Here is a 26,272-nt window from a genome sequence, read left to right on the forward strand (position 1 = left end):
CAGTCCTACACTTTGTTAAACCGTAGGAAGCCAGAGGTCGCGCTTGGATTTCATTTGCTCAACTGAACTTCAAGGTTATACTTTGAACTGCAGAGGGTATATAGTTTCAGTCTGAAGTTTGCAACGCAGTAAAGGAGACTCTTCCGATCTTGATCTTGATTCTAGATCTGTCCGTCCATTTCTACGCAAACTAGTCTCTCAGTTTTAAAGCCAAATGCATACAACTTTTCCAAAAGCTCTTTTCCTGTTGCAGGTAGTATATAAATCGGATCTAGCTGGATCGGACGACTATAGCATATTGCTCACATACGAACGATCGGGAAAAAAATTTAAAAAAATTCTTATTAACTTTGCTGTTTTGAAATTTTTTTTTTATAGTTTTTCGATGTTTAGTGTTAGTTTATTATTTTGGAACTACTGTTTAAATATGATCAAAATCGGTCGACTATATCATATAACTCCCATGGAAACAATCGGAATATTCAAAATAATAATTGAAAACAAATTTGTAACTTCTCTAATTTTAAATTTTTTTGTAATTTGATTGGACATAGAAGTGGTTAAAAAATTCAGAATTTTGCTTTTAATGTTATTGAAATCATAGAAAGATCGAATAATTGCCTTGAACGGGTTTTAATGGGTACTCATATAGATCGAAATTTAGATTTTTATACCCTTGCAGAGGGTATTATAATTTCAGTCAGAAGTTTGCAACGCAGTGAAGGAGACGTTTCCGACCCTATAAAGTATATATATTCTTGATCAGCATCACTAGGCGAGTCGATCTAGCCATGTCCGTCTGTCCGTCCGTCTGTCCGTCTGTCCGTCCGTTTATATGCAAACTAGTCTCTCAGTTTTAAAGCTATCTGCATGAAACTTTCCCAAAAGCTGTCTTTCTATTGCAGTTAGTATATAAGTCGGAACGAGCCGGATCGGACGACTATAGCATATAGCTCCCATAGGAACAATCGGAAAAATAAATGAAAAAAAATTATAACTTTGCTGTTTTTTAATTTTTTGTTTAGTTCTTCGACATTTAGTAATGGTTAAATATTTCCGATTTACGGTTTAAATTTCATCAAAATCGGACGACTATAGCATATAGCTCCCATAGGAACAATCGGAAAAATAAATGAAAAAAAATTATTACTTTTCTGTTTTTTAATTTTTTGTTTAGTTCTTCGACATATAGCAATGGTTAAATAATTCAGAATTATGGTTTAAATTTCATCAAAATCGGACGACTATAGCATATAGCTCCCATAGGAACAATCGGAAAAACAATTGAAAAAAAATATAACTTTGCTGTTTTTTAATTTTTTGTTTAGTCCTTCGACATAAAGCAATGGTTAAATATTTCAGAATTATGGTTAAAATTTCATCAAAATCGCACGACTATAGCATATAGCTTCCATAGGAACAATCGGAAAAATAATTGAAAAAAATTATAACTTTGCTGTTTTTTAATTTTTTGTTTAGTTCTTCGACATATAGCAATGGTTAAATACTTCAGAATTATGGTTAAAATTTCATCGAAATCGGACGACTATAGCATATATCTCCCATAGGAACAATCGGAAAAATAATTGAAAAAATTATAACTTTGCTGTTTTTTAATTTTTTTTTTAGTTCTTCGACATATAGCAATGGTTAAATATTTCAGAATTATGGTTAAAATTTCATCAAAATCGGACGACTATATCATATAGCTCCCATACAAATAATAAAAATATATAAAAGAACAATCAAATAATTAAGCTGCAAATCGTCATAGCTTCAATGTTTTTAAACATATACGCAAGTAAATCATAATTTTAATGTTTTCAAAAATATTTAATTCTTGCGATAGCTGCAAGGGTATATGAACTTCGGCTTGCCGAAGTTTGCTTTCTTTCTTGTTTAAAGATGTTTTATTTTTGAAATAGCTGCAAGGGTATATAAACTGTGACTTGTCGAATTTAGTTACCTTTCTTGTTTTAAATTCTTGAAGATATTTAATATTTTTTAGAGCTACGACATTATCGAGCTTTATGATAAGGTCGTAGCTCCAATAGAACAATAATAAAATTATATGCATATAATCTCTGAGATATATTAATTGCTTAATTAATATTTTAGAATTGGGTTGTAGTTTCATTAAAATCGAAGAAGTAGTCATACAGCTCAAATGGAAACAATTGGCACAATGCCAAATATTGCATATTTTGATGAATTAAAATAAAATCTCTGGTGTGATGGAAACTTTTCAGTTTCGAATCTACATGCCCAATCCTGTCAGAAACAACATGCTGTGTTTATGCAATGACCATTTCATTTTTTTCCGTGTAAATAAGGTGTGAACTATAACTATACCTGGCATCTCTGCTTACATTATTTAATAAATTCGTCTGTTTCGCATTAAAAAAAATTGATAAAACATATTAAAAATACCTTTTAGTCCTTGATTTTTTTTTTTTACTTTTTATATTCTTGATCAAGACTAATCACCAGGTCGATCTTGTCATGTCCTTCGGTCCATTTGAACATCAGAATCTCGGAAACTCTAAGAGCTAGACAGTTAAGCATGCAGATTCTAGTAATGCATACTCAGCACAATTTATTGCCAAAGTGGCAATGGTGAATTCTTAACAATACGCGGTATTTTTGGCTGTAATATATTTATTTAAAGAAAGTCTATCAAATCACAACAAATTTTCCATGTTGAACCATTATTTTGGAAGCGTTTTAAGATTAATATACCCAACCGCCAGACGGCGCTGTGGGGCTTGTTATACCCCTGCAGAGGGTATTATAAGTTCAATCCTCAGTTATAAGGCTAGCTGGTTGTTAATGTAGTTAGTAATAACTCGGAACGGGCCGGATGGGACAACTTTATCATATAACTCCGATGGGAACAATCGAAAAAATAAATTCTAACAAATTATAGCTTCGCTAAACTTCGAGATCGTTTTCTATTTTATAATTCTGGTTTTAATATTATTCAAATCGGGCAACGATGTCATATAGCTGCCATTGGAACTTTCGAAAAATTCTGCGGATATTTGACATAGCCTTATTCCTTTTAGGGATATACAACATCAAATCAAAATAAAGTTGCTTAATAGATTATTCATTTTTTGTAATACCATAATGCAAGGGTATGTTGCTTTCTTTCTTGTTTCTTAATTAAATCGATGAACAGAGTTATCTTATAGTTGCAAAAATCAACCCAAGTGTACTTTCTCGTTTTTTTAGTTTGTTTATTACTCCAGGGCAGAAGCATAAGCAGGGGTTTGTCCAGAGAGGTTTTTTGTCAATCGAACTAGCCCCATCGTCTGAAAAAGATGTCTCCAAATCAAACATGTTTCAAACAACGTTTGGCCTTGACTTTTTGGGTTTATAGAACAGCTCTTATTTTTACAAAAATCTTTTCAAACCAACTTCAAACTAAAATCATAGCTCGAAGTTACGACAGCCTCGTCAATTTCAACCTAAAAGTGAGCTTTGAAAAAATTGATCGTCATATTAAAGCAAATTAACTCAGAGAACCATCGAAGTACTCTACAAATTTGTGATATCGAAGGATTTTTCGGATAGATTTAGAACCTAACCGAAACCTTCAGAGATTTATAGACCTTCCAGTATGGGTCGTAATATGTGCCTCTGATTTTTGATTTTTTTAAAGAAACAATAATCATTTTTCAACGAAATGTTTTTTATCTAACAAAAAAAAATACATAAAGCTAATAAATAAATAAGGGGTATAAAAACTATGGCCTAGCGTCGGTTACAAGTATGTGTCCTCGAGCTTTTCACGCATTTTAAGTTTTCGTTGTTTTCCAGGGAAAATACTGAAACTCTTGATGTTGAGCGCCCGTTGCAGCATTCGGATGGTGTAGTCGGGCACCAGGCAGGCCACGGAGGTCAACAGGATCCACAGCCAGACCGGCAGAGAGGCCAAAAGGTTGTTGTAGGCCCAGTAGATGTCCGTGTCGTAGTCCCTGCAAAGGAATTTCTTATTGAAGTTGACCCATCGTTTCCCCATGCACATCCACTCACAGATTGATGACGTTGTAGATAACCGTCGTGATTATAAAGCCCAGAATGGAAATGACGATTGTGAATATGTACCAGAAGGACAGGTACATCGATTCCAGCCAAAGCTTCAGGTTCACCACGACCACCACTGTCCAGATAAGCAGCGTTCCGAAGCAGGAGAACGCCACCGTCTGGCCGTAGTTCAGGATGACGTTGTTGTAGGAGAAGAGGCAGAAGGCGAAGTAGAAAATGATGACTGCGTGGTAGATGGCGAACAACACCCACATGAGGAAGTACGGCCAGTGAAGCTGCTTGTTGTCCGTGTTCTTTTTGTAAAGCTGCGGCGTTCTGTTGATTTGGAAGGATAAAACGCGCAATACAGTTAAATAATAGTAATCAAAGGCGGAATTTAAAATTTGAGCCCTGCATGAATAAGTATGTTTCAAAACGTCTTGAAGGAATTGGAATAGAATTCGAATTTGTACAGCATTTAAAAATATTTCAATTTGAAGCACAAAATGATTTTTATAACCTTCTATGTAAGTCACTTTGGAGATCGAGTCAGATGAAGGACACTTGGTTAGACGATGCGAGTCATTCGAATCATTCTAAGTTAGATGATTCGAGTCATTTGATAAAATTTCTTGAGCACTGATGCACAAAGGTATCTATTTTGACCCAATCTAAACCAATCTTAACAGTTGGAATCTAAGAACAGGTTTTGAGACTGGAGCCCCGGATAAATCAACATTATGATTAATCCCAAGGGATTCAAGTCTTTGGAAAAAAGAAACATTCTGTGAAAAGGTTTCGCAACAGAATATTTCTCAACCACTGATTCATGAAGGGCCCTATTTCAGACCCAGTCTAGACCCCTCAAGTTGGCACTCACCTCATCAGCTTCTCCTCGGTGTACGGCTTCTCAGAGATGGCTATGAACAGGATGGGCAGCGAGGTGTATATCACATTGTACAAGGTGAGGAAGAGCGAGTCGTAGACGGAGGACGAGGAGAACAGGGTGTGGAACTGGAACAGGAACATGATGCCCATGAAGACGATGTTCTTGTAGAAGAAGTACAGGACCAGCAGGGACAGTCGGACACTGTGGTAGTGGCCGTGGACGAGGAGCAGCCGCTTCAGCATGCAGAACTTGGCGAAGGCGAAGTCCGCGCATCGCGCCGCCTGCCTGCCCTCGCGTCCCATGATCCCGATGCCCACGTGGGCCTCCTGGATCATGGACACGTCGTTGGCCCCGTCGCCGATGGAGGCCGTGTTGTAGTTCTCGTTGGAGGACTTGATCAGCGACACCACCTCGCTCTTCTGCAGCGGACTCAGGCGGCAGCACAGCACGGCCGTGCACTTGACGGCCACGTCCCGGAACTCGGAGCTGGCCTCCGCCAGGGCCACGCCCAGGCTCTTGCCGTCGATCAGCAGGGCGCACTCCTGGCCGATCCCGAAAATGATCTCCCTGTCCAGGGCGTTCAGGTGCAGCAGCATCTCCTCCCGGTTCTTGCAGTCGATGATGAAGTACTTCTTCGCGTCGGGCGGAATGTGGCCGCAGGACAGGGCTATGTTCAGGGCCGTCTCCACCTTGTCGCCCGTCAGCACCCAGATCTTAATGCCGGCAGCCTGCAGGGAAACCAACGTATCCGCCACGTCGTCCTGCAGTGCGTCCTCCACAGCTGTCGCTCCCAGCAGGTCAAGATCTTTGGGGGAATAGAAATCGAGAGCATATTGATAGGGGTGGTGAAAAAAATACATTATACTCTAACCGTTTACAGTGGTAGATTGTGGTGTGCAAAAAATGCTCTTGAAAGCCAAAACTTGATCTCAAGGTTTTTGTAAAATTTACCCATACGATCAAAGTTAGAACAAATATGTTAATAAAAGGCAACAGTTTGTATGACATACTTTTAATCCAATGTGCCTTCAATGCAGCAAAGCCCATACTTTAAGTGGATTAGAGTAAGCCCTTAGAATTTTCATACAAATATGGACCACACTAAAGAACATAAAAAGTTCTAGTGAAGTAAGGCTTGTAATCTGTGTGGGAAAGCTGACATGAAGTCAACTGTTTAGTCCTTAAAGGGTCTGGACCGGAAGGGAATTCGGAGCGCTAAGCCTAAAAATGGAAAGTAGGCAACATTTTCTTCCTCATTTCGATTTTCCGACCAACAAATACTAACTAAACTATTGCCTGCAGATAAGTGTTTTCAGTCCATTTAGGTTTCAAAATCGCAAATAAGTCCATGTTAGATTAAACATGACATTGAGAAAAGCAGTGAGGCGCTTTTTGAAAAGTACAAGTCACACGAAACCTGTTGAACAGTATGTGCCGCAATACTCACTGCTTTCGATCTTCGAGTAGCACTCCTCGCTGAGCTGCTTGCGATTTTCAAGAGAGCTGTTGGCCTGGCCCAGTTCGATGAGGAAGTCCTGGTACTCCTCCTCCGCAATCAGGCGTCGGGCAATGGCCAATGTGCGGAGGCCGAGGCGAGCGAATTCGCTGATGTGGCCGTCCGTCTTGGAGACCAGCTGCGCCGAGCTGTTGGCGCACAGTGGGAAGACGTAGCTCTCGGCGCCCTTGGTGTAGATCCACTTCCTGCCCTCCGTGTCCCGGACAATGACGCTCATGCGCTTGCGATCCGAGGTAAACTCCAGGACGTGGAGGCGCTTGAAGGTCTCCTCCTTGGGCTTCGCGAACGGTCGCTTGTAGTCCATGTGGGGTGGCACAATGCGCACTCGGAGGGTTTCGTCGTCGTCGCCCGTATAGACCATGCCCAAATTAGCACAAGCCTCCACCAAAGCCTTCTCGTCCGGACTGGAAGCCTGATAGTCCAAGGTGCTGAAAAAGGCGATTTACGCTTTATATCGATATTAAGAACTAAGTACCCTGTTGTTAAATATATTGCCTACTGGTACGATGGTCCAACGGAGCAAAAACAACAAACTAACTCTGTTAACAGTGCGAATTGAGAAACAATTTCCCATTTTCCTATAGAGACGATAGATGGCGCAGACCAAGTTACAAACCCCAAATGTAAAAACAGATATTTAAATTGCAAAAATCTTTTGAATGTTCTGCTGTCTTGTCGAAAAACAGTCAACGTATTAGGTTTCTTTTTACAAAATTGTAACCGAAAGTTAAAGTAAAATTTAAGTAAATGTTACAAAACCAACCAAAGATAAGTCTATAAAAAATTGTTCAAAAGCAGGAACGCTATAGTCGAGTGCCACTAGGCTTACCAATTTCAAAATAAATATGCCCCTGAAAACAGAAGGAAGTGGCGCCATCTGCCGAACTACCATCTACAAGCTAAGAGCGATCAGCACCCTCAACGCCTGATAACAGTTCATTTGCTCTCTCTCTCTCTCTCCCTCTCTCTCTCTTATATATGAACTCCGTTTTTTAAAAACTTTAAAACTAATGGTTGGATTGGGAAAATGGTTAGTGGGTCAATAGATATGGATCGGATAAACACAAAGTGAAACGAGGTTGGAAACCCTTTTTCTACCTGTTACATACTTTTCGACAAATCCAATAAAGCACTTCACTCTACGAGTTACTGGTATAGCAACCATTCTTAAAACTTGAAAAGACTTTTCAACCAACCTGGGGTACCCCTGAATTTGAAAATATACCGGAACAACTTGGGGATTTTCAAATACCCTCCCGTTGACTTACAATATGAAATCGCGTATCTCATTCTTCCTGCGCTGCGACTCGGCGCGCACCAGAAAGGTGGGCTGTCTGGTGAAGGTGGGCGCGGCGTAGGACTCGCGGGAGGCTGTGCTCGTGGACCGGAAGAGGACGCTGGTGGGCGGGGTGCTGGCCGAAATCGGGTTGGAGAGGTAGGCGTTGGGCGCCCCATAGGAGTGGGCCCTCCGGTGGCCAGGGGCCTGCCCGTTTTGGGCCTCCCACGACTGGGGCAGATCCTTCTCTGAGGTAGAGCGGCGAAATTGCAGTGAAATGGGCCGATAGTTGGGGGCAGATTGCATTGGATCCATCCCGCTGGAGGCCCCGTTCGGGTCAAGCGTCTGGCTGCCGTTCGTCTCGATACCCGGAGCAGTGTGCATCCGATTGGAGCGCGCAAAGTTGGGACTCCTCTTGACCACCACCGGGCGCTTGCGACGCTCTATGCCGTAGCTGTCGCTGGAGACCAACAGCGGATTGACATCGGACGAAACGGCCGTCGAATTGGCGCCATTGGGGTGGCCGGATAGCGAGCTCTCGATGGTGTGGCTCACATTGAGCTCGCTCTGCTGACTAGAGTTGTGGCTCTCCTCGGTGATGTCCGAGATGGAGTACATCTCCGGCGGACCCGTCTTGGCGGCGGCCAGCAACTCCTTCTTGGCGTTGCCCGCATCAGCTTCTTCCAGCGACCCGGAAGCCACCTGGACTGTGTGGCATATGGACAGGGCCTGGAAGAAGATGCGCTGGCTCGCCTGCAAGGTGGGACAAAATTTAAGACGGGCTTAGGACAAGGCTATAGCTAACTAGGGACTATGCGCTTACACTAAACTTGTTTATGTCCAAGAGGGCCTTGGTCTCCTCATCCTCCAGACGCGTCTTCCTGAAGAGGAACTTGCTGCCGTCTATCGAGCACTGCTGAAAGTTCATCTCGTTCTTGGTCAGCGTGCCCGTCTTGTCCGAGAAGAGTATGTTGATCTGGCCCAACTCCTCGTTCAGATTCGACGTGTTCACCACGCAGGGCTGGTCGGTATCCTTCTCGTAGAGCTCCAGGTCCCACTCCATGAACCAGCTGCCGATCACGCGCTGCAGCTCGATGGTCACGTACAGGGAGATGGGTATCAGGTAGTTGAACAGGATCAGGAAGGACAGGTAGTCCTGCAGGAACTGCTTCACGCTGTAGCTGTCCGTCGCATCGCCCAGATATGTGAGCTTGGGTATCACAAACAGCTCGTTGTATCTGCGAAAAGAGGTGAGATGGTTGTAACTTTTATTGTACACATTTTGGAGGAGATCATAAAACCCTAAATCTCTCTTGACTTCTTTTTGAACTTACATAGCACAGTGAAACTTTTATCGGGAATTACTTATGGGACCAAGTTTTAAAAGTTGCCGATGATCTGTGATTTTGCCAACTTGGCTCACACTAAGAGATTACGGCTTTTAGGGTAGCCCATGAAAAATTACTTGATGGAATGTTGGCTACATTTTCAGATATATTTTATTATTTTTTTTACAAAAATTTTACAAAACAACGGAGCTATGTGCAGTCTTTGAAAGTGTCAAAAAAAAAGTACCCCAACTTCGGGCCAAACAAGTAGCTGAAACAACAAAAATTCAAAAAAAAAACTTTGTTGAATTTTTTTTCCTATACAATGACCTACAGTTTTAAAAATATATAAAAAAAATACCTGTTTTGAAAACTTAATTCTAATTTCAAGTCGATGGCAGCAGTATTGTTAAATGTCGTTTCGAGAAAATCTCGATTAATGTTTTCGATGGAGAGGTATATACCTGCGAGCGGCCACTCTTTACAACGCTGCCATTCAAAAATATTCAGAATATGATCTTGCCGCTTTTACAGGATATTATTAAAAGGGTATAAAAATATATAACATAATATAGTATAATATTAATTAATTAAAAGTATACGAATTAACAGTTTTGTAACCCATAAAAGTCGAACGTACTTATTAATATAATCATGGGTGTACTTCGATACATAGTAATGGTTTAATGGCAATGGTTTTGTTAAAAACGGAAAAAAATGACCTGCCATAATTTAGTGGAAAATCGCCATAGCTTAACTGTTGTTAAGTTATAGGCATCAAAATCGGAATATTGTTGTTTAAAGCATATTTAATTTTTGGAATAGCTGCAAGGGTATATAAACTACGGATGGCCGATTTCTATAAAATTGTCTTCATTAAATAAATTAATGCTTCAAGGAAAGATCGGCTCCTACTTTGGTAGGGATGTGACTATTGGATAGGAAACTGATACTCAGAAGCTCAAAACACTGCTTAAGAATGGTAGAAAATGCTTCTCTGCGTCACAAAAAATCATGGGCATATTTAGAACACCCATTTTAAGTGTACCACTGGGGGATCTTTTAGAGCTTTAGAAACCCTAAAGGGAAAGAAGGTCAGCTTACCTCTTCAGGAAGTAGAGCAAAGTGACAATCGCGATCAGGGCGACGAGGATGACGATCAGGAAGCGGTTGATGTAGATCTCGCTGGAGGCGTTCTTGTTGCGGGTGAGGCGACTGTTCAGCTGCAGCTTGGAGATCATGCCCGTGTAGACGGCGCACCCGATGACGCACTCCGTGTTCTTCACCCGCGACCCGCGCAGCAGCACATTTTCGGCGGACAGGGGCAGCACCCGTCCCTCGCCGCCCTTCAGCTCGATCTTGCCGTTGAAGCTGTAGAGGTCGGTGGTCGGACTCTCGCACTCGATCATGCCCAGCTTGTGCATCTCCGGCAGGTCCACGGTGGGCAGGTCGCGCGGCACCATCAGGGTCTTCAGGTTGGACTCGCCGTCCAGGTTCGCCGTGGTGATGAAGCACTTCCCGTGCGGATCCGTGGACCGCAGCAACACCAGATCGCACGGCACGTCGCAGTCCCGCTCGACGACGATGAGGTCTCCGCAGCAGACGTCCTCCGATTTGACTATGGCCTCCTTTCCGTCCCTGATGACCGTAACTGATTTGACAGAAAGCGAACTAGTTAGGAAAGTACGCTCACAAAAAGTATATTTCCAGTTTTCAGTAAACTATTATATTTTTGATACTTTTCCCTCTCTGACAACGATAGCTGTTTTAACAAAAAGTGAACATTTAAAAAAAATGCATAAATCGAACCTCAGATTGCCCGCTTCAAGGAAAAAAATATTTTTAAGCCCTGGCAGAAAATGTTATTATTTCAGTCGAAAGTTTGCAATTCAGTGAAGGAGACATTTCCGACCCTATGAAGTATATATGTATTATATCTTTCCATGGCCGTCCGTCCGTATGTCTGTCCGAAAGTCTTATTTATATTTGCAGGTAGTACACAAGTCGGACGACTATACCATATGGCTCTCATGGGAACAATCGAAACACAAATGAAGACAAATAAGAAAGTGTTTACTTCAGAATTACGGATTTAGTTTCGCTAACAACGAAATAATTAGATGCCATAGTAACAATCGAAAAATTGAGCGAAAAACCGACAAGCGACGTATAAATGAATATTTCATTTTATAATAGCTGCAATAATTAGTTTAATTTATCTATGCTTAATTTTGCTTAAACAAATGCCGTTTCTTACCTCTCGAGAAAACATTAAATTATCTATAGTACAACTTATCTCAATTTGCCAATTCCTAGGAGCCAGCAATAAATATTTATAAAAAGATTTTACCATTAGGCTGAACGATTTGTTAGTAAGCCAAAATCGTTTTGTTCAAATTATATTTTTCTGGACAAACTTGTAATATCTTTAAAAATAAGGCACATTATTTATTGGCCATATACATTTTTTTTATTTTAGAGTAATTATGGCGAAAACTTTAAAAAGTTCATGAAAAGAAAGGATTGATATTTTTTCAAGAGTACTATTTTCCCACCTGGTGAGGAATTGACCACGTTGTCAGTCCTGTATCGCAGGATATCTTCATATCCCTGCTTGGCGGCGGTGACGGCAATTACAAAAACGAGGGGTAGAAGCGAGGTCATCGGAGACACAGGACTATCTAAACATAAATAGAAATTTGAGCTTTGTGTTAAAAGAGCAATGTGCTTAATAAGTTGAAGGAGATTCAATAAAATTATATAATATAAATAATTTTAATTATATTTATTTGCTCACCTATTAAGAGGGATATTATTGTCATCACCAGGAAGTAGAAATTCGCAATTCTGCGAAATTGTTCCAATAGATTTTGTGGCAGGAATGTGATCAATGTGTATTTCGTCGACTTGATGCGATTTTGGCCTTTTGGTCTTTTTTTCTTGACATCCTCAGGGCCTCCAATTTGTATTTGAAGCCAATCATTTATTGTACTAACTCTGGAGCCCTGAAAAAGAATTGAATATCAAAAAGGTGAACGTGAGCCCATTGGAAAACATGGATCGAACAACAAATGGTACCCATGGAGATAAGAAAGGTATTATCAGACTATTTGTTCCTGGTATTGGCAATGAGTAAGCTCCCACAATTGGACAGGGGGTATTTATAACAACACTACATATAAATAGTCCGATTCACAAATATTTATTATCACTTATAACGCTTTTTATTACAAAGTATGTGGCTGTCCGTTTTTACAAAAACTGAAGTGTTGCCCTTTTTTTATTTTTTTATTTCACCAATGCGTTCTTGTTTGTCTACCATGAAACAAATAAGTCAGGGACTATTGATATTACCAATAACAAAAAAAAAACAATTAAAGCTATAAATTTATGTAAGTTCGGAATACCACTAAAACCCAAAATATCATTAGTATCTATGAAATAGTTTTCTGATCGACAAGACTATTTAACCTAAAATGGCATGGATAATAGGAAAATTTCAATGAATTTCCATAAAAAGAGACCTGCAGTTAAGAGCAGAAACATTCATTAAACACGATATTGAACTATTCTGTTGATCTTGAACCGAAAACAAACCAGAGCAGAGCTAACTTGCTGATGTACAGAAATTTGATTTGAAGTGATTGGCAAGATTTTTTAAAGCAATCAGCGTGCACTGCGCGAATTTATTGCGTATAACCGAACGAAAGGGTAAGTTTGACTGCTTTGAAATATAGTTATTTGAACCCATGGCTTAAATATATCATATTAAGCAAAAACAGAGCATAACCATTTTGACACGATAATTTCTATGATGGTGACTTCACTCAAAAACAAGAAAGAAAGCAAACTTCGGCAAGCCGAAGTTCATATACCCTTGCAGCTATTGCAAGAATTTAACATTTTTGAAAACATTAAAATTATGATTTACTGCGTATATGTTTAAAAACATTGAAGCTATGATGATTAGCAGCTCAATTATTTAAAAGTTATTTTATATATTTTTATTATTTCTATGGAAGCTATATGATATAGACGTCCGATTTTGATAAAATCTAAACCATAATTCTGAAATATTTAACCTTTGCTATATGTCGAAGAACTGAACAAAAAATTAAAAAACAGAAAAGTTATACCTTTTCATTTATTTTTCCGATTGTTCCTATGGGAGCTATATGCTATAGTCGTCCGATTTTTATATAATTTAAACCGTAAATCGAAAATAATTAACCATTTCTAAATGTCGAAGGAATAAACAAAAAATTAAACAAGAAAGAAAGCAAACTTCGGCAAGCCGAAGTTCATATACCCTTGCAGCTATCGCAAGAATTAAATATTTTTGAAAACATTAAAATTATGATTTACTTGCGTATATGTTTAAAAACATTGAAGCTATGACGATTTGCAGCTTAATTATTTGATTGTTCTTTTATATATTTGTATTATTTGTATGGGAGCTATATGATATAGTCGTCCGATTTTGATGAAATTCAAACCATAATTCTGAAATATTTAACCATTGCTATATGTCGAAGAACTAAAAAAAAAATTAAAAAACAGCAAAGTTATAATTTTTTTCAATTATTTTTCCGATTGTTCCTATGGGAGCTATATGCTATAGTCGTCCGATTTTGATGAAATTTTAAACATAATTCTGAAATATTTAACCATTGCTATATGTCGAAGAACTAAACAAAAAATTAAAAAACAGCAAAGTTATAATTTTATTTTAAATTCTTTTTCCGATTGTTCCTATGGGAGCTATATGCTATAGTCGTCCGATCCGGCTCGTTCCGACCTATATACTACATGCAATAGAAAGACAACTTTTGGGAAAGTTTCATGCAGATAGCTTTAAAACTGAGAGACTAGTTTGCATATAAACGGACGGACAGACGGACAGACGGACGGACAGACGGACAGACGGACATGGCTAGATCGACTCTACTAGTGATGCTGATCAAGAATATATATACTTTATAGGGTCGGAAACGTCTCCTTCACTGCGTTGCAAACTTCTGACTGAAAATTTAATACCCTCTGCAAGGGTATAAAAAGAGGTATCTCTAAACATACAAAAACATTTTTCTAGTTTTGAGAGGTGAAAATACTTTTAAAAATAGTAAAACTTTTTTTTTTTTAAAGAAATAAGTTTATTAAGTCGAGAGAAACTTATTCAAAGCTCAAGAAATGTTTTGGTAGAAAACTCTCTTTAAGCACTTCCTAGACTGGGCGAAAATTATTAGTTTCTTGTTTCATCATTTCTTAATATTGTTATATATTACAACTTAAAAAAAAACTTAATAATAAAAAAATAAATTATTTACAATTTAAAAAAGGTTGCCGTTTCCGTATTTCAAATTCATTATTTAAATCTGGAGTATTTCAAGGTAGAAACAATAATTTTCGTTTTTTTTCGTTTATTTCTTCTTTCTTGTTTCAAACAAAAGTATATATTGTCTAAACAAGTATACCTTTTTAATAAATAAAGCATTTTTATTATTTCTAGTTTTAAATGCTTTTTTTTTTAATTCTTGGGTTTGGTAATTCAGTTTGAAATTCATATTTTAGGTTTTATGTTTTAGCTGCGCCAAAGGTAGCAGTAAGCTAGTTCACGAAATATACAAATATTCTTGGTTTTAAGGCGTTTTCTTCAAAAAAATTAAATAATTTAATAAATTTAATTTTGTTGTTTGAAGAAAACGAATTTTCCCTTCAAACAATGTTGTTTAACCTTTCCCTTCAAACAAAGGTGCCTTTGGCAAAAAATCAATTGTGTTAACATATACAATTTTTCAAAAAATATAACTATTGTTTTTTGTAACGAGGTTGATCAAGTCGGGGCACTCGACCACACGGTTCTTTTGTAAATTTGAAACCTTGACTCCAAGTAGTTGACCCACACACCTTATGCCGGTTCCATAATAGTGCGTCCTTCAGATGGAACGATTCTTGGTCAGCCCACGCGGGCCTGCGATAGGATCCAGTCCGATCAATGCGTCGAAACCCGCTCAGATGGTCATGGCCAAAGAAATTCATTGTTCATCATTCTAGAACTGACGCATTTGGTAGCGGTATCACCACTGTCGCGCCAGGTCATCTCTTAAAAACTTTCTACGGACCCGGGCCGGAAGCTGATTTTTCCGGACAATGGAAACTTTAGCGGCGATTCTCGTTTTCGCGTTTGGCGCAATCACACTTTTAAACACCTGCTTGTTTATGCTGTTACTGCTTCTTGGCTGTTGTTAATTATTGTATGTTTGTCGACCCAATAACGAATGCACAATAGAGCGGACCTTTTCTTTTTTTTTGAAATCAGATAACCTAGTTGAAAAATGTATTTTTTTTTAGCCGATAGGAATACCAATTTTTGTGCGAGCAAGGAAGGATAAACATGAATATTACATTGAATATCAATTTTTGAGGGGCCAAAAGACAATGGCTAAGACGGTTATAAGTTATAAGTGCGATCTAAATGTGTCTAACAAATAAGGTCCGCCCTAATGCCTATACCGACATATGTATATTTATCGACTTTTTCTCAGCACACTTAAATGTACAACCTTAAAACGATGTTAAGTGGGCAATTTTAACACTTCAATTGAACAGTTCTATGATGCACGTCCACGACCATTACGGCAGACACACATAGATTTGTGGGCACTGTGTGTCAGTGCGTGGTACATATTTGCATAGACATTATCTAATTGTGTTCGACTCTTTGTCACGTAAGAGGAGCCCTAATAGGCCCTGGCTGGTTCTGATGTACACTCTTGGCGAACTAGTCAATATCCTTCACTGTCCGGCTTCCACAAGTGAAAGCACGGAACCCACAAACAACAACACCAGATCGCGAGGGAACCGCGTGATGTGCGCCACTGAAAAGCCGTTCTCACACTGAGAACTTGGTCTGCATTCCCATACCTATTCCGATCCGATCCCATTCACAGCTTCAAAATCGGTATGGGTCGTAGCGCCGCAGCTTCGGGCAATAAAAGCTCGAAACTTATTGACGTCGCAGTGCGAGTTTGCGATGTACCGACACACGGAGACGCTCTGGAACTAATAGGTTCAAAGTGCATAGTTAATTTGCCATGTTGTCAATTCGATGACGTCCCAAACCAAAACTCATAAAAAACAATTGTTTAAGAACTAGCTCTGACTTTTTGTACACGAACGGTGATTGATTATGTTTTTGGGCAGCAATGTCTGCTGAGACTCTCCAGTAAACCTACAAAGGGAGCTTCTTATTCTTATTGCAATTGTAGCAAAAAAGCACTAGTGTAGTTAACCAGATCTTATCTTTTATTTTTCATATCCATAAAAAAATCAATTCTGAAGGTTGTATGCTGGTACTGCATAGACTGACCTACAAAAGTGCGTAGCATTTAGAATGACTGATTTCTGTTGCCTAACCCTTGGTAATCCGATTTTGAAAGGAATAGGAATATATTAAGCCCAACTCTCTAGCTCTTTTTCCCGGGAACTGTATTTTCCATGGTTCTGGTAAAAAAGAAAAAACAAAAAGATTGGGTCTAGCTATCTACTCACATAAACATGCCAATAAATGAAGTTGTTGACATCACTGGCGTGCAATGGAACTCGTTAAGAATGTCCGGGGGTTTTTCTTTATTTTTAGCGAAATTTAGGATAACAATAAAATGAATAAAAATCTAGATTTAGTTAACAACTAGAAATAAACTCGATACTTTATATTATGTGAAAATCTCCGTTCATTGGCGTCAAAAGATTAATGTTTTCAAAAATTTTCTTTCGATGCATACAATGTTTTTTTTACATTATTTAAATTTTCTAAAATTTAATTTAATTAATTAAAATATAACAACCATCTAAAACAAATACCTTTTTTTCATGAATTTGTTAACATAGAAGTTGAAAATAGTAAGAAATCAACAAAAGCGCAGCCCTTTTATTTTCCTTGCTTTGTTTTCTTTTTAACTAAGTGCAGTTTAACTCATTATGAGAACTTGTGTTCTAAATCAAAAGTTTGGCTACAATAACTATTCTAGCATGAGTCATTAAATGGCAGTGGCTCTGTATCAATCAATTTCGACTGGAGAGCCGAAAACTTATGGAAAAATAAACATTACTCAGGGAGATTAGGGAAACGAAAAAAAATATTAGCAGGCTCTAATTGGAAACCTGGGATTTTAAGCCAACCAAAGAAGTGTGTGCTAGTGTTTTAAGATTATGAAATTTATCTACCTTCCGCCATCTATTTTTACTCGCATATCGATAAACGACGTTCCCTTATACTTTATACTTATCTCATACACATAAATTCACACTCACAAAATTACACTCAAGAAGGCATGTTTTTGCTGTGACATTATGCCCCAACAAATGCTCATTGTGGTTCCTGCTGGAGTTATACAATCGAATGCCGATTCAAAACTCACCCTTTTGCGAAGCAGACTTCCGAAGAACTTGCCCATGATGCTCCCTTGATTTTATCCACTGCGAATCCCACTGGGGTAAGGCCTTTCCGAGTTCATATAACCGATAGAATGGGGGACACTGCGGCACCGACTCGAAACAATAGCATAACTAAAACTGACCGATTTCTGTATCTCTCTAAAATACTTCGCTACCACGAATTCGTCGCGTTGCTTATCGGGAATAACTTTTTAGAAACCAATAGCCGACCAGCCAGGTAATCTCTTCGTCAGAGTTCGATGAGTAAGGTTCCGCCGATCAGATTCAATAGTCGAAACTCGCACACTCTTGCCCAAGATAGACCAGCTCTATCTGGTGGCAAAAGAGAGTTCAATCGAGTGGCTCAATGGCCGTTCAAAGTGTTGAAGTCAAAACGTTACGAGAGTGTACAAGTGTTATCATTCTGCGTTACACGTCGGTTATCTGCCGTTGGGCTCAGCGTAGCTTTATTTCTTCCATGAACGCATAATAGAAAAACAAAAGCTATATTTTGTGTTTTTTGCTTGCAGCGAACGTGGTGCACAATGACAGACCTTCCGTCTCTCAACCGAACCTCCCAAACTGATGTCCGTTAAAGAGAACCGGGCCTATAATCCGATGTCCTCAGTCGCGATCCCGCAGTGCTCTTTGGAGCCCGTAAAGATACGCTCTTGCCGCGAAACCCACCCATATCTATCCGCTATATGTAAACTGCCAAAAAACTGATAAGATTATGGAAGTAACCCAGTGCTGGGTTAACCCTCAGCTGACTAATCGACGGTGGGGGAGTACATTTGAGAGACAATTGGAAAAAACTACGGCCATCGCATGTTTCCAAAAGGGTTGGGTTCGGCTTCGGTCATGCCGTACCCTATTTGGACCGCTATCGATACCAGTGTCTATCCTTTCGTCACCAAGATCAAGGTAGTTTTCCCTATAAACGAACATCTCCTCGTCATTTTGCAGTCCATAAACCCCGATAACAAATCCGGATTTCGAAGAGCTTCGGAGAGGCCAGAGAAGCGTATCTCTTTCCCCACATTTATCACAGCACAATTAGGGCCTGAGGCCAGGCACTATCAAAGATCGCTTTATTGCCTTGATTTCACAAGTGAAACGGCTTTTTCTCGGTACAAATGCTATTGATTATTGTTGCGAAAACACAGATATGCAGGATTTCGCTAATCCCATTCATATTTTAATTGATTCTAAAATATATTTGCAAACAAAGAAATACAAAATTAATTTTTTTCCATATTTTTTATCATTAAATTATGCAAATTATTCGCTGTATGAGAAAATGTTAAAATAAATGAAAGTATAATTTTGCCGGTCGATGGGTCAACATACCATATTCCTAGCAGCTAAATTGTGCTTTGATTGCACTCGAGGTCCTTGAGAAACAAACAGGTAAACAAAAGGCAAACTTTGTTGGCAAAATTAAATATATACGACCGATGTGAATCACAAACACATAACGGGGTATATTGTTATACACTGAATGAGGGAAAGAGAGACCTTCCACGCGCAAACTGATCTATCGGCAAACTGTCGAAGAATTGTTGATACCGATACCACTAACAAAGCCGCCATACACATAGGCCAGCCTGACGGACCTTTCATGCATGTTCGCACATACATGACCGTAGCCACAGCCATACCCACAGGCATACCCATACCCAAACCCATATCCACAACCATACCCACTCGCATACCCATACCCAAACCCATATCCACACCACGCCCAGGCCAGGGTCTTGCCAACTTTCAGATATCCCCAAATAGGTGCATAATTGGTGCATCGCACTCTCCGATAATTGGTAGTACTGGCTCCATGCTGGCAAATACGATCCTCCCACCAGTCGAAGGCACTCTCTCCACCCGGGGCTCCATTCGGGGGCTTTTGAGTGGCGCTCTCGGCAAATGGTTCGCCATTAGTCGAAGAGATAATGATAATGTCGATAACACCACGAGTATCTTATCGTTCAGCATTGAACGGACACACACATTCGCGGGCTTACAGCCAAACCTAGGCAAACCTATATGAATCGTGCCAGGCTCTCGCGTTGCGTTGAACTGCCCCCTTGACTCACTCATCCCGCTTCACATGGCTGTGGCGTCTGTGCACCCCAACTATCCCCAACACTATCCACTGGCCCAGCAGAAGAGACCATGACCAAACCCTATCTGCCCGTTAACATGAATCATGGGTAAGCAAACGACCTCTGTCCTTAAACTTTGGTAAACTCGTGAGTTGGGTTCTAATAACACAACCATTTGTGCTTTAATTTCATCTAATCTTTTTTTCAGATTTAACAACATCTAATTTGTCATATTAATGTTTCAATGGAACCCCTGCTCTTACCACTCCGAATCGTAAGTAAAAAATCAAACGCATTATTATTCCATTGGCTAATGTACAAATTTTTACATATACGGACTTTGGAATTATACTTTAACTGCCTGCAATCTGAAAAGTCGTGAATTGCTCAGTTGTGATGGACGCCTAAACGAAGGATACAGCGACGCATCCCAGAAAGAAATTAAACCAATTTAGAATCAAAGATGGCTTACTCCTCAAAATTACCCTCTAAATCAAAGTTTAAATTACCTAACCAAACATATCCCGACTTCAGAGAGGAACATTATACTTCTTAATTTCTTTGTACATTTTAATTTAAGCTATAGATCTAGCCATATTTGTTGGGGACACCGCCCCTGTTTCTCGCTATCAAAAAAAAGCTTTCATTAAATTAGAAAGAGCATCATACCAAGTTTTCCATTTTTATATGAAGTATATATATTAGGTGGAATGGCGATTTTTTGGCATATGTTTTGAATGTTTTTGTGGAAATTCGAGTTTCGTTATTTATTATATTCAACCTCGCCTCAATGGGCAATATTACCGTTTTTATCAAACACTATAATTTTTAAGACATTATTATTTTGTATATTTTTAAGGCCATAGTGATGGCTCTGTTTTTGTTTGTATTCTAATTTAATCACACATAAAAACATAAAAACGAACCCATTCGTTTCCAACTATAAAAACTAATATTTAAACATTCAATTTAATTCCCTCATAAAAAGGTGACTGCAATAGTTTTCTTTGGTAGACACTGTGCCCAACATCTCCTTTGGGAAGAGATACCCGATAAATAAGGATTAAAGGTATCTAGAGCTCTGTAAAAGGCGTTACTTAAGTAATTCATGCTGTTGGTTTTTTTAGCCTGAAATATTTATCACGCTTATAATGCTTATTCCGAGCCTCAGAATTACAAAAGGTACAGAAGACTGTCAGAAGCGGTTGTTAGATGCCACGAAAATTACTTGAAGTGCAAAAAAAGATACCTTTTCTTTTTTTTTTCCACGTAGTGACGATGAGCACCGGAAAGTGTGCGCAATATTGAAAACCAGCTAAAATATTAGTCCGATCTTAAAAAATGACAAACAAAAGGTAATGTCGTCCAATGTCGGATAGTTTAGTGCCTTGAAACCGATTTGATTGTATTAAGCAGCTTGAACTGAAAAACTTTTGTTCTACCACTTTCTGGAAAACCCGCTAATTTTGCGGGAAAACGGCTAAAAAAGGGCAAAAAAAGTTAAAGCTTACAAGGGAAATTTTTAAAATAACTAACAAATTTATAATGTAAAAAATTATGAGTTATACAAAAATAATTGAAAAACAAAAAAGAAAGCAAACTTCGGCAAGCCGAAGTTCATATACCCTTGCAGCTATCGCAAGAATTAAATATTTTTGTAAATATTAAAATTATGATTTACTTGCGTATTTAAACCATAATTCTGAAATATTTAACCATTGCTACATGTCGAAGAACTAAAAAAAAAATTAAAAAACAGCAAAGTTATAATTTTTTTCAATTATTTTTCCGATTGTTCCTATGGGAGCTATATGCTATAGTCTTCCGATTTTGATGAAATTTTAACCATAATTCTGAAATATTTAATTATTGCTTTATGTCGAAGAACAAAACAAAAAATTAAAAAACAGCAAAGTTATAATTTTTTTTCAATTATTTTTCCGATTGTTCCTATGGGAGCTATATGCTATAGTCGTCCGATTTTGATGAAATTTAAACCATAATTCTGAATTATTTAACCATTGCTATATGTCGAAGAACTAAACAAAAAATTAAAAAACAGCAAAGTTATAATTTTTTTTCAATTATTTTTCCGATTGTTCCTATGGGAGCTATATGCTATAGTCGTCCGATTTTGATGAAATTTAAACCATAATTCTGAATTATTTAACCATTGCTATATGTCGAAGAACTAAACAAAAAATTAAAAAACAGCAAAGGTATAATTTTTTTTCAATTATTTTTCCGATTGTTCCTATGGGAGCTATATGCTATAGTCGTCCGATCCGGCTCGTTCCGACTTATATACTACCTGCAATAGAAAGACAACTTTTGGGAAAGTTTCATGCAGATAGCTTTAAAACTGAGAGACTAGTTTGCATATAAACGGACGGACAGACGGACAGACGGACGGACAGACGGACGGACAGACGGACAGACGGACAGACGGACAGACGGACAGACGGACGGACAGACGGACATGGCTAGATCGACTCTACTAGTGATGCTGATCAAGAATATATATACTTTATAGGGTCGGAAACGTCTCCTTCACTGCGTTGCAAACTTCTGACTGAAATTATAATACCCTCTGCAAGGGTATAAAAATTATTTGTATTGATATATCACATTTATTTTGAGCTATTAGGGCTTTTTAAGTATTTCTTCTACTATTGTCAATAATTAATACACTTATCGACACATTGTACAATTTTCGGGCATTGGCAGAACTTTGTGCTATGGTTTTTTTAGCCAAGGCATACAGGGAAGAATAATGGTCGTGGTCCTAAGGTATTCTTTTATTGGAACTAGGTTTTGGAGCTTTGCGGCCATACAACTGTATTAAATGGATGTCAAGTAATCAAAATATTACCAAGTCTTTCATAATTCAATGGTAAATATTTCTAGAAATACTTATATATTACTTTATATTTTGTTAACTTATTAAACATTTTATTTCATTAAATATTTACATTTTATAATTCATTTTATATACAGAAAAAGCTTGTAGTCAATATTTAGAAAAACTCTTACCACGACCTCGATTTGAACTTGCGACCGCTTGCATCTTAAAACGCGATCCCTAAAAAATGTACAAGTATTCTCAACCTATGGGAGGGTTCATTTTCTTCTATTTAAACGACTTTTTAGAACGGTTTTAGCCACTACTTTAATAGATCAACAAAAAAACGAACAATTTTGAACTTGCCACGAAAAGGATTTGAAATCTTTGTCTCCTGCACAAAAGTTAAACTAAAACAAGAAAGAAAGCAAATTTCGGCAAGCCGAAGTTCATATACCCTTGCAGCTATTGCATGAATTAAATACTTTTGAAAACATTTAAATTATGATTTACTTGAGTATATGCTGAAAAACATTGCAGCTATGATGATTTGCAGCTCAATTATTTGATAGTTATTTTATATATTTTTATTGTTCCTATGGGAGCTATATGATATAGTCGTCCGATTTTGATGAAATTTAAATCGAAATTCTGAAATATTCAACCATTACTATATGTCGAAGAACTAAAAAAAAAAATTAAAAAACAGCAAAGTTATAATTTTTTTTCAATTATTTTTCCGATTGTTCCTATGGGAGCTATATGCTATAGTCGTCCGATTTTGATGAAATTTAAACCGAAATTCTGAAGTATTTAACCATTACTTTAAGTCGAAGAACTAATAGAAAAATTAAAAAACAGCAAAGTTATAATTTTTTTTCAATTATTTTTCCGATTGTTCCTATGGGAGCTATATGCTATAGTCGTCCGATTTTGATAAAATCTAAACCATAATTTTGAAAAATTTAACCATTGCTATATGTCGAAGAACTGAACAAAAAATTAAAAAACAGCAAAGTTATAATTTTTTTTTATTTTTTTTTTTCGATTGTTCCTATGGAAGCTATATGCTATAGTCGTCCGATCCGGCTCGTTCCGACTTATATACTACCTGCAATAGAAAGACAACTTTTGGGAAAGTTTCATGCAGATAGCTTTAAAACTGAGAGACTCGTTTGCGTAGAAACGGCCGGACAGACGGACGGACAGACGGACATGGCTAGATCGACTCGCCTAGTGATGCTGATCAAGAATATATATACTTTATAGGGTCGGAAACGTCTCCTTCACTGCGTTGCAAACTTCTGACTGAAATTATAATAAATTATTATAAATTATTAAAATTTAAATTATAAATTATTAAATAAATAATAAATTATTATAAATTTATTAGCTATTCGACTTACAGTAATGGTTAAACATTTCAGAATTACGGTTTAAATTTCATCAAAATCGGACGATTATATCATATAGCTCCCATAGGAAAAATCGGAAAAAAATACAAAAAAAATTATAACTTTGCTGTTTTTAAATTTTTCTATTAGTTCTTCGACTTACAGTAATGGTTAAACATTTCAGAATTACGGTTTAAATTTCATCTAAATCGGACGACTATATCATATAGCTTCCATTGGAACAATCGGGGAAAAAATACAAAAAAAATTATAACTTAGCTGTTTTTCAATGTTTTTTTTTAGTTCTTCGACATATAGTAATGATTAAGTATTTCAGAATTACGGTTTAAATTTCGGTGACAAATAAATTAAGTGGCAGCCTCAACCAGAGAGCGGGAAAACAAGAGGCGAAACCCAAGAAAATAAAGACTGCCCCGGGGCTCTGCCCAGTATTACAACAATATCATCCAGTCAGCAGCAACAGGTGGCTATCCTTGGGAGTTGGGTAGACTCGACTAGGAGATACCATAGGGTTTGAAGAAGTTTCAGAATCGCATTTTAAGCCTGTTCCTTTTCTTGTGTATTAATTGATATGGGTTTCTTATAAAAGGACTTCGAAAATTCTACATGGACTTATCATGTTCTCATCATATTCTGATCCAATCGGCTTTTCATTTTCTGAAAATTTCAAATTTGTTCCCTTTTTCTTGATCAAACTATCCATGCTTTTAATTTCGAGTTCTACTTACACCCATCAGTCCCTACAGAGTTCAGTATACACAACCAAGTCGGAGAAATAACACACAGGAAATTGCCTTCTGAACAATACAAAAAAAGCCAAATTTAGTTTTAAGCATAAAGTGTTAAATAACATTTTTGAAAAACACTTTCTTAATAAACAACAAACAAATGCTTGCTAATGGACATAAAGGGAGATTGTACAAAAAACCCGGTTAACCATGCAGTAAGTAAATAATATTAACGCAACTTTTTCTTGCTATGTTAAATATATGAATTAAATTTCAAAGCTTGCCAACTGAATGCGATTGATACTTGATTGAACGTAGACTTCAAATTCCCTGTTAAACACTTAAACGGAATGGCAAACAAGTTGAGTGGAGGTTCAACCGTATCTTGCAGTGCAGTTCAGTTCTCAATCAATTATCGACTGGACAAATAATGAGTAGTAACCAAGCAATTATTTATTTAAATACATTATATTTTTATATTTTGTATTCCAGATGGCAAGCACTTGAAAGTTCGAAAACAGATGTCCAACAAGGAGGATACTGGAGTCAACTACTGAACTGCACCACCGAAACTTAAACCATCCCACCACTCTATTGGATCTTGTCCCTGCTCTTCTCGTCCGGCACTATTATTTGTAAACACAAAAATACACTTAGCAAAAAAGAAAACTTGTCTATGGTCTTCATTCAAAATCCGGGATATACCGGGAATACACTTTAAAATTAGACTTTCGACTTAAAAATCATAATTTAAATACAAAATGGGAAGTAAATTTCTAGCGCAACACAATCTAGTTGTGCATACCCAGCAACTAAAAAAAAAATTAAAAAACAGCAAAGTTATAATTTTTTTGTATTTATTTTTTCGATTGTTCCTATGGGAGCTATATGCTATAGTCGTCCGATCCGGCTCGTTCCGACTTATATACTACCTGCAATAGAAAGACAACTTTTGGGAAAGTTTCATGCAGATAGCTTTAAAACTGAGAGACTAGTTTGCGGACGGACAGACGGACATGGCTAGATCGACTCTGCTAGTGATGCTGATCAAGAATATATATTCTTTATAGGGTCGGAAACGTCTCCTTCAATGCGTTACAAACTTCTGACTGAAATTATAATACCCTCTGCAAGGGTATAAAAATTAAAAAATAAAAAAGTTACATTTGAAAAATTGTATTGTTGTTTCCTTGTGAGCTATATGATATAGTCGTCAGATTTTTTTTTTATTTTCATTTATTGTGGTTAATTTATGTTTCAATCTATTAAGTGATTGACTAATTGGCTGATTAAAACATTAAACGGGAATTAAATTGGTTGGTAGAAATTTATTAATATCTTTCATTTAACCACAACATTTTTTGGAAACATTTGTTCGAAAATTGCTTGTATTTTGGAAGCACCACAAGATCTTTTCACTAAACAACCCAATCAATTGCATCGACTGGGAAACTTGGAAAGCATAAATGAGGGCTTATTTCTTTAATTAATTCATTAAATAACAGAGCAGTGAGCAGAGGGTATATCGTAGTCGGGTCTCTCCCCTCTCTGTACAGAAGCTAGGAGTCCATAGCTCAAAGAGCCTAATTTATTTTTAAAAACAGCTCCAAGTGCCATTGCCATAATCGCAGTGTTGTGCTGATTAGACTAGTGATTAGGGTAGTGTGAGGAGAGGCATCAGGTGGATTAGATATTGGAATTTCAAATAGGC

The 26,272-nt window shown here is 37.7% G+C and overlaps 1 protein-coding gene and 2 long non-coding RNA genes across 6 annotated transcripts; 2 read left to right on the forward strand and 1 right to left on the reverse strand.

Annotated features, from left to right (window-relative positions):
• Positions 1-3,705: 3,705 nt before the first annotated feature.
• LOC108145564 (phospholipid-transporting ATPase IF) lies at positions 3,706-17,620 on the reverse strand. Of its 2 annotated transcripts, none has more exons than XM_017271069.2 (10): positions 14,946-15,374; positions 11,836-12,043; positions 11,594-11,719; positions 10,143-10,689; positions 8,534-8,948; positions 7,703-8,463; positions 6,366-6,862; positions 4,910-5,723; positions 4,039-4,365; positions 3,706-3,980 (listed from the first exon to the last, which is right to left on the reverse strand). In XM_017271069.2, the coding sequence occupies exons 1-10, from the start codon at positions 15,075-15,077 to the stop codon at positions 3,767-3,769; spliced, it is 4,041 nt and encodes a 1,346-aa protein (XP_017126558.1). In that variant the 5' UTR covers positions 15,078-15,374; the 3' UTR covers positions 3,706-3,766. The 2 variants fall into 2 exon arrangements, with proteins under 2 accessions (XP_017126558.1, XP_017126559.1); XM_017271070.2 differs by lacking the exon at positions 14,946-15,374 and adding an exon at positions 17,459-17,620 and having other exon boundaries at positions 3,707-3,980.
• Positions 17,621-17,768: 148 nt separating this feature from the next.
• LOC108145582 lies at positions 17,769-20,464 on the forward strand. Of its 2 annotated transcripts, XR_005977258.1 has the most exons (4): positions 17,769-18,398; positions 19,464-19,684; positions 19,785-19,850; positions 19,953-20,463. It is a non-coding gene; the product is annotated as an uncharacterized LOC108145582 (long non-coding RNA). The 2 variants fall into 2 exon arrangements; XR_001774423.2 differs by lacking the exon at positions 17,769-18,398 and having other exon boundaries at positions 18,826-19,684; positions 19,953-20,464.
• Positions 20,465-24,494: 4,030 nt separating this feature from the next.
• Positions 24,495-25,224, forward strand: LOC108145579. 2 transcript variants are annotated; one of them, XR_005977257.1, is made up of 3 exons: positions 24,495-24,776; positions 24,841-24,998; positions 25,054-25,224. It is a non-coding gene; the product is annotated as an uncharacterized LOC108145579 (long non-coding RNA). The 2 variants fall into 2 exon arrangements; XR_001774420.2 differs by having other exon boundaries at positions 24,503-24,776; positions 24,841-24,995.
• Positions 25,225-26,272: the final 1,048 nt, after the last annotated feature.

The sequence above is a fragment of the Drosophila elegans genome, unplaced genomic scaffold (assembly GCF_018152505.1).
Source record: "Drosophila elegans isolate 14027-0461.03 unplaced genomic scaffold, ASM1815250v1 contig_149, whole genome shotgun sequence".
Classification (NCBI taxonomy): Eukaryota; Metazoa; Arthropoda; class Insecta; order Diptera; family Drosophilidae; genus Drosophila; species Drosophila elegans.

Coding starts and splice junctions, on each gene's coding strand:
- LOC108145564 (XM_017271069.2), bottom strand. CDS start 15,077: ATGAATTTCTTTGGCCATGACCATCTGAGCGGGTTTCGACGCATTGAT. Junction 12,044..14,945: donor TATTATGGAACCGGCATAAG/GTGTGTGGGTCA, acceptor ATTCTTTTTCAG/GGCTCCAGAGTTAGTACAAT. Junction 6,863..7,702: donor GAGATACGCGATTTCATATT/GTAAGTCAACGG, acceptor CGCCTTTTTCAG/CACCTTGGACTATCAGGCTT.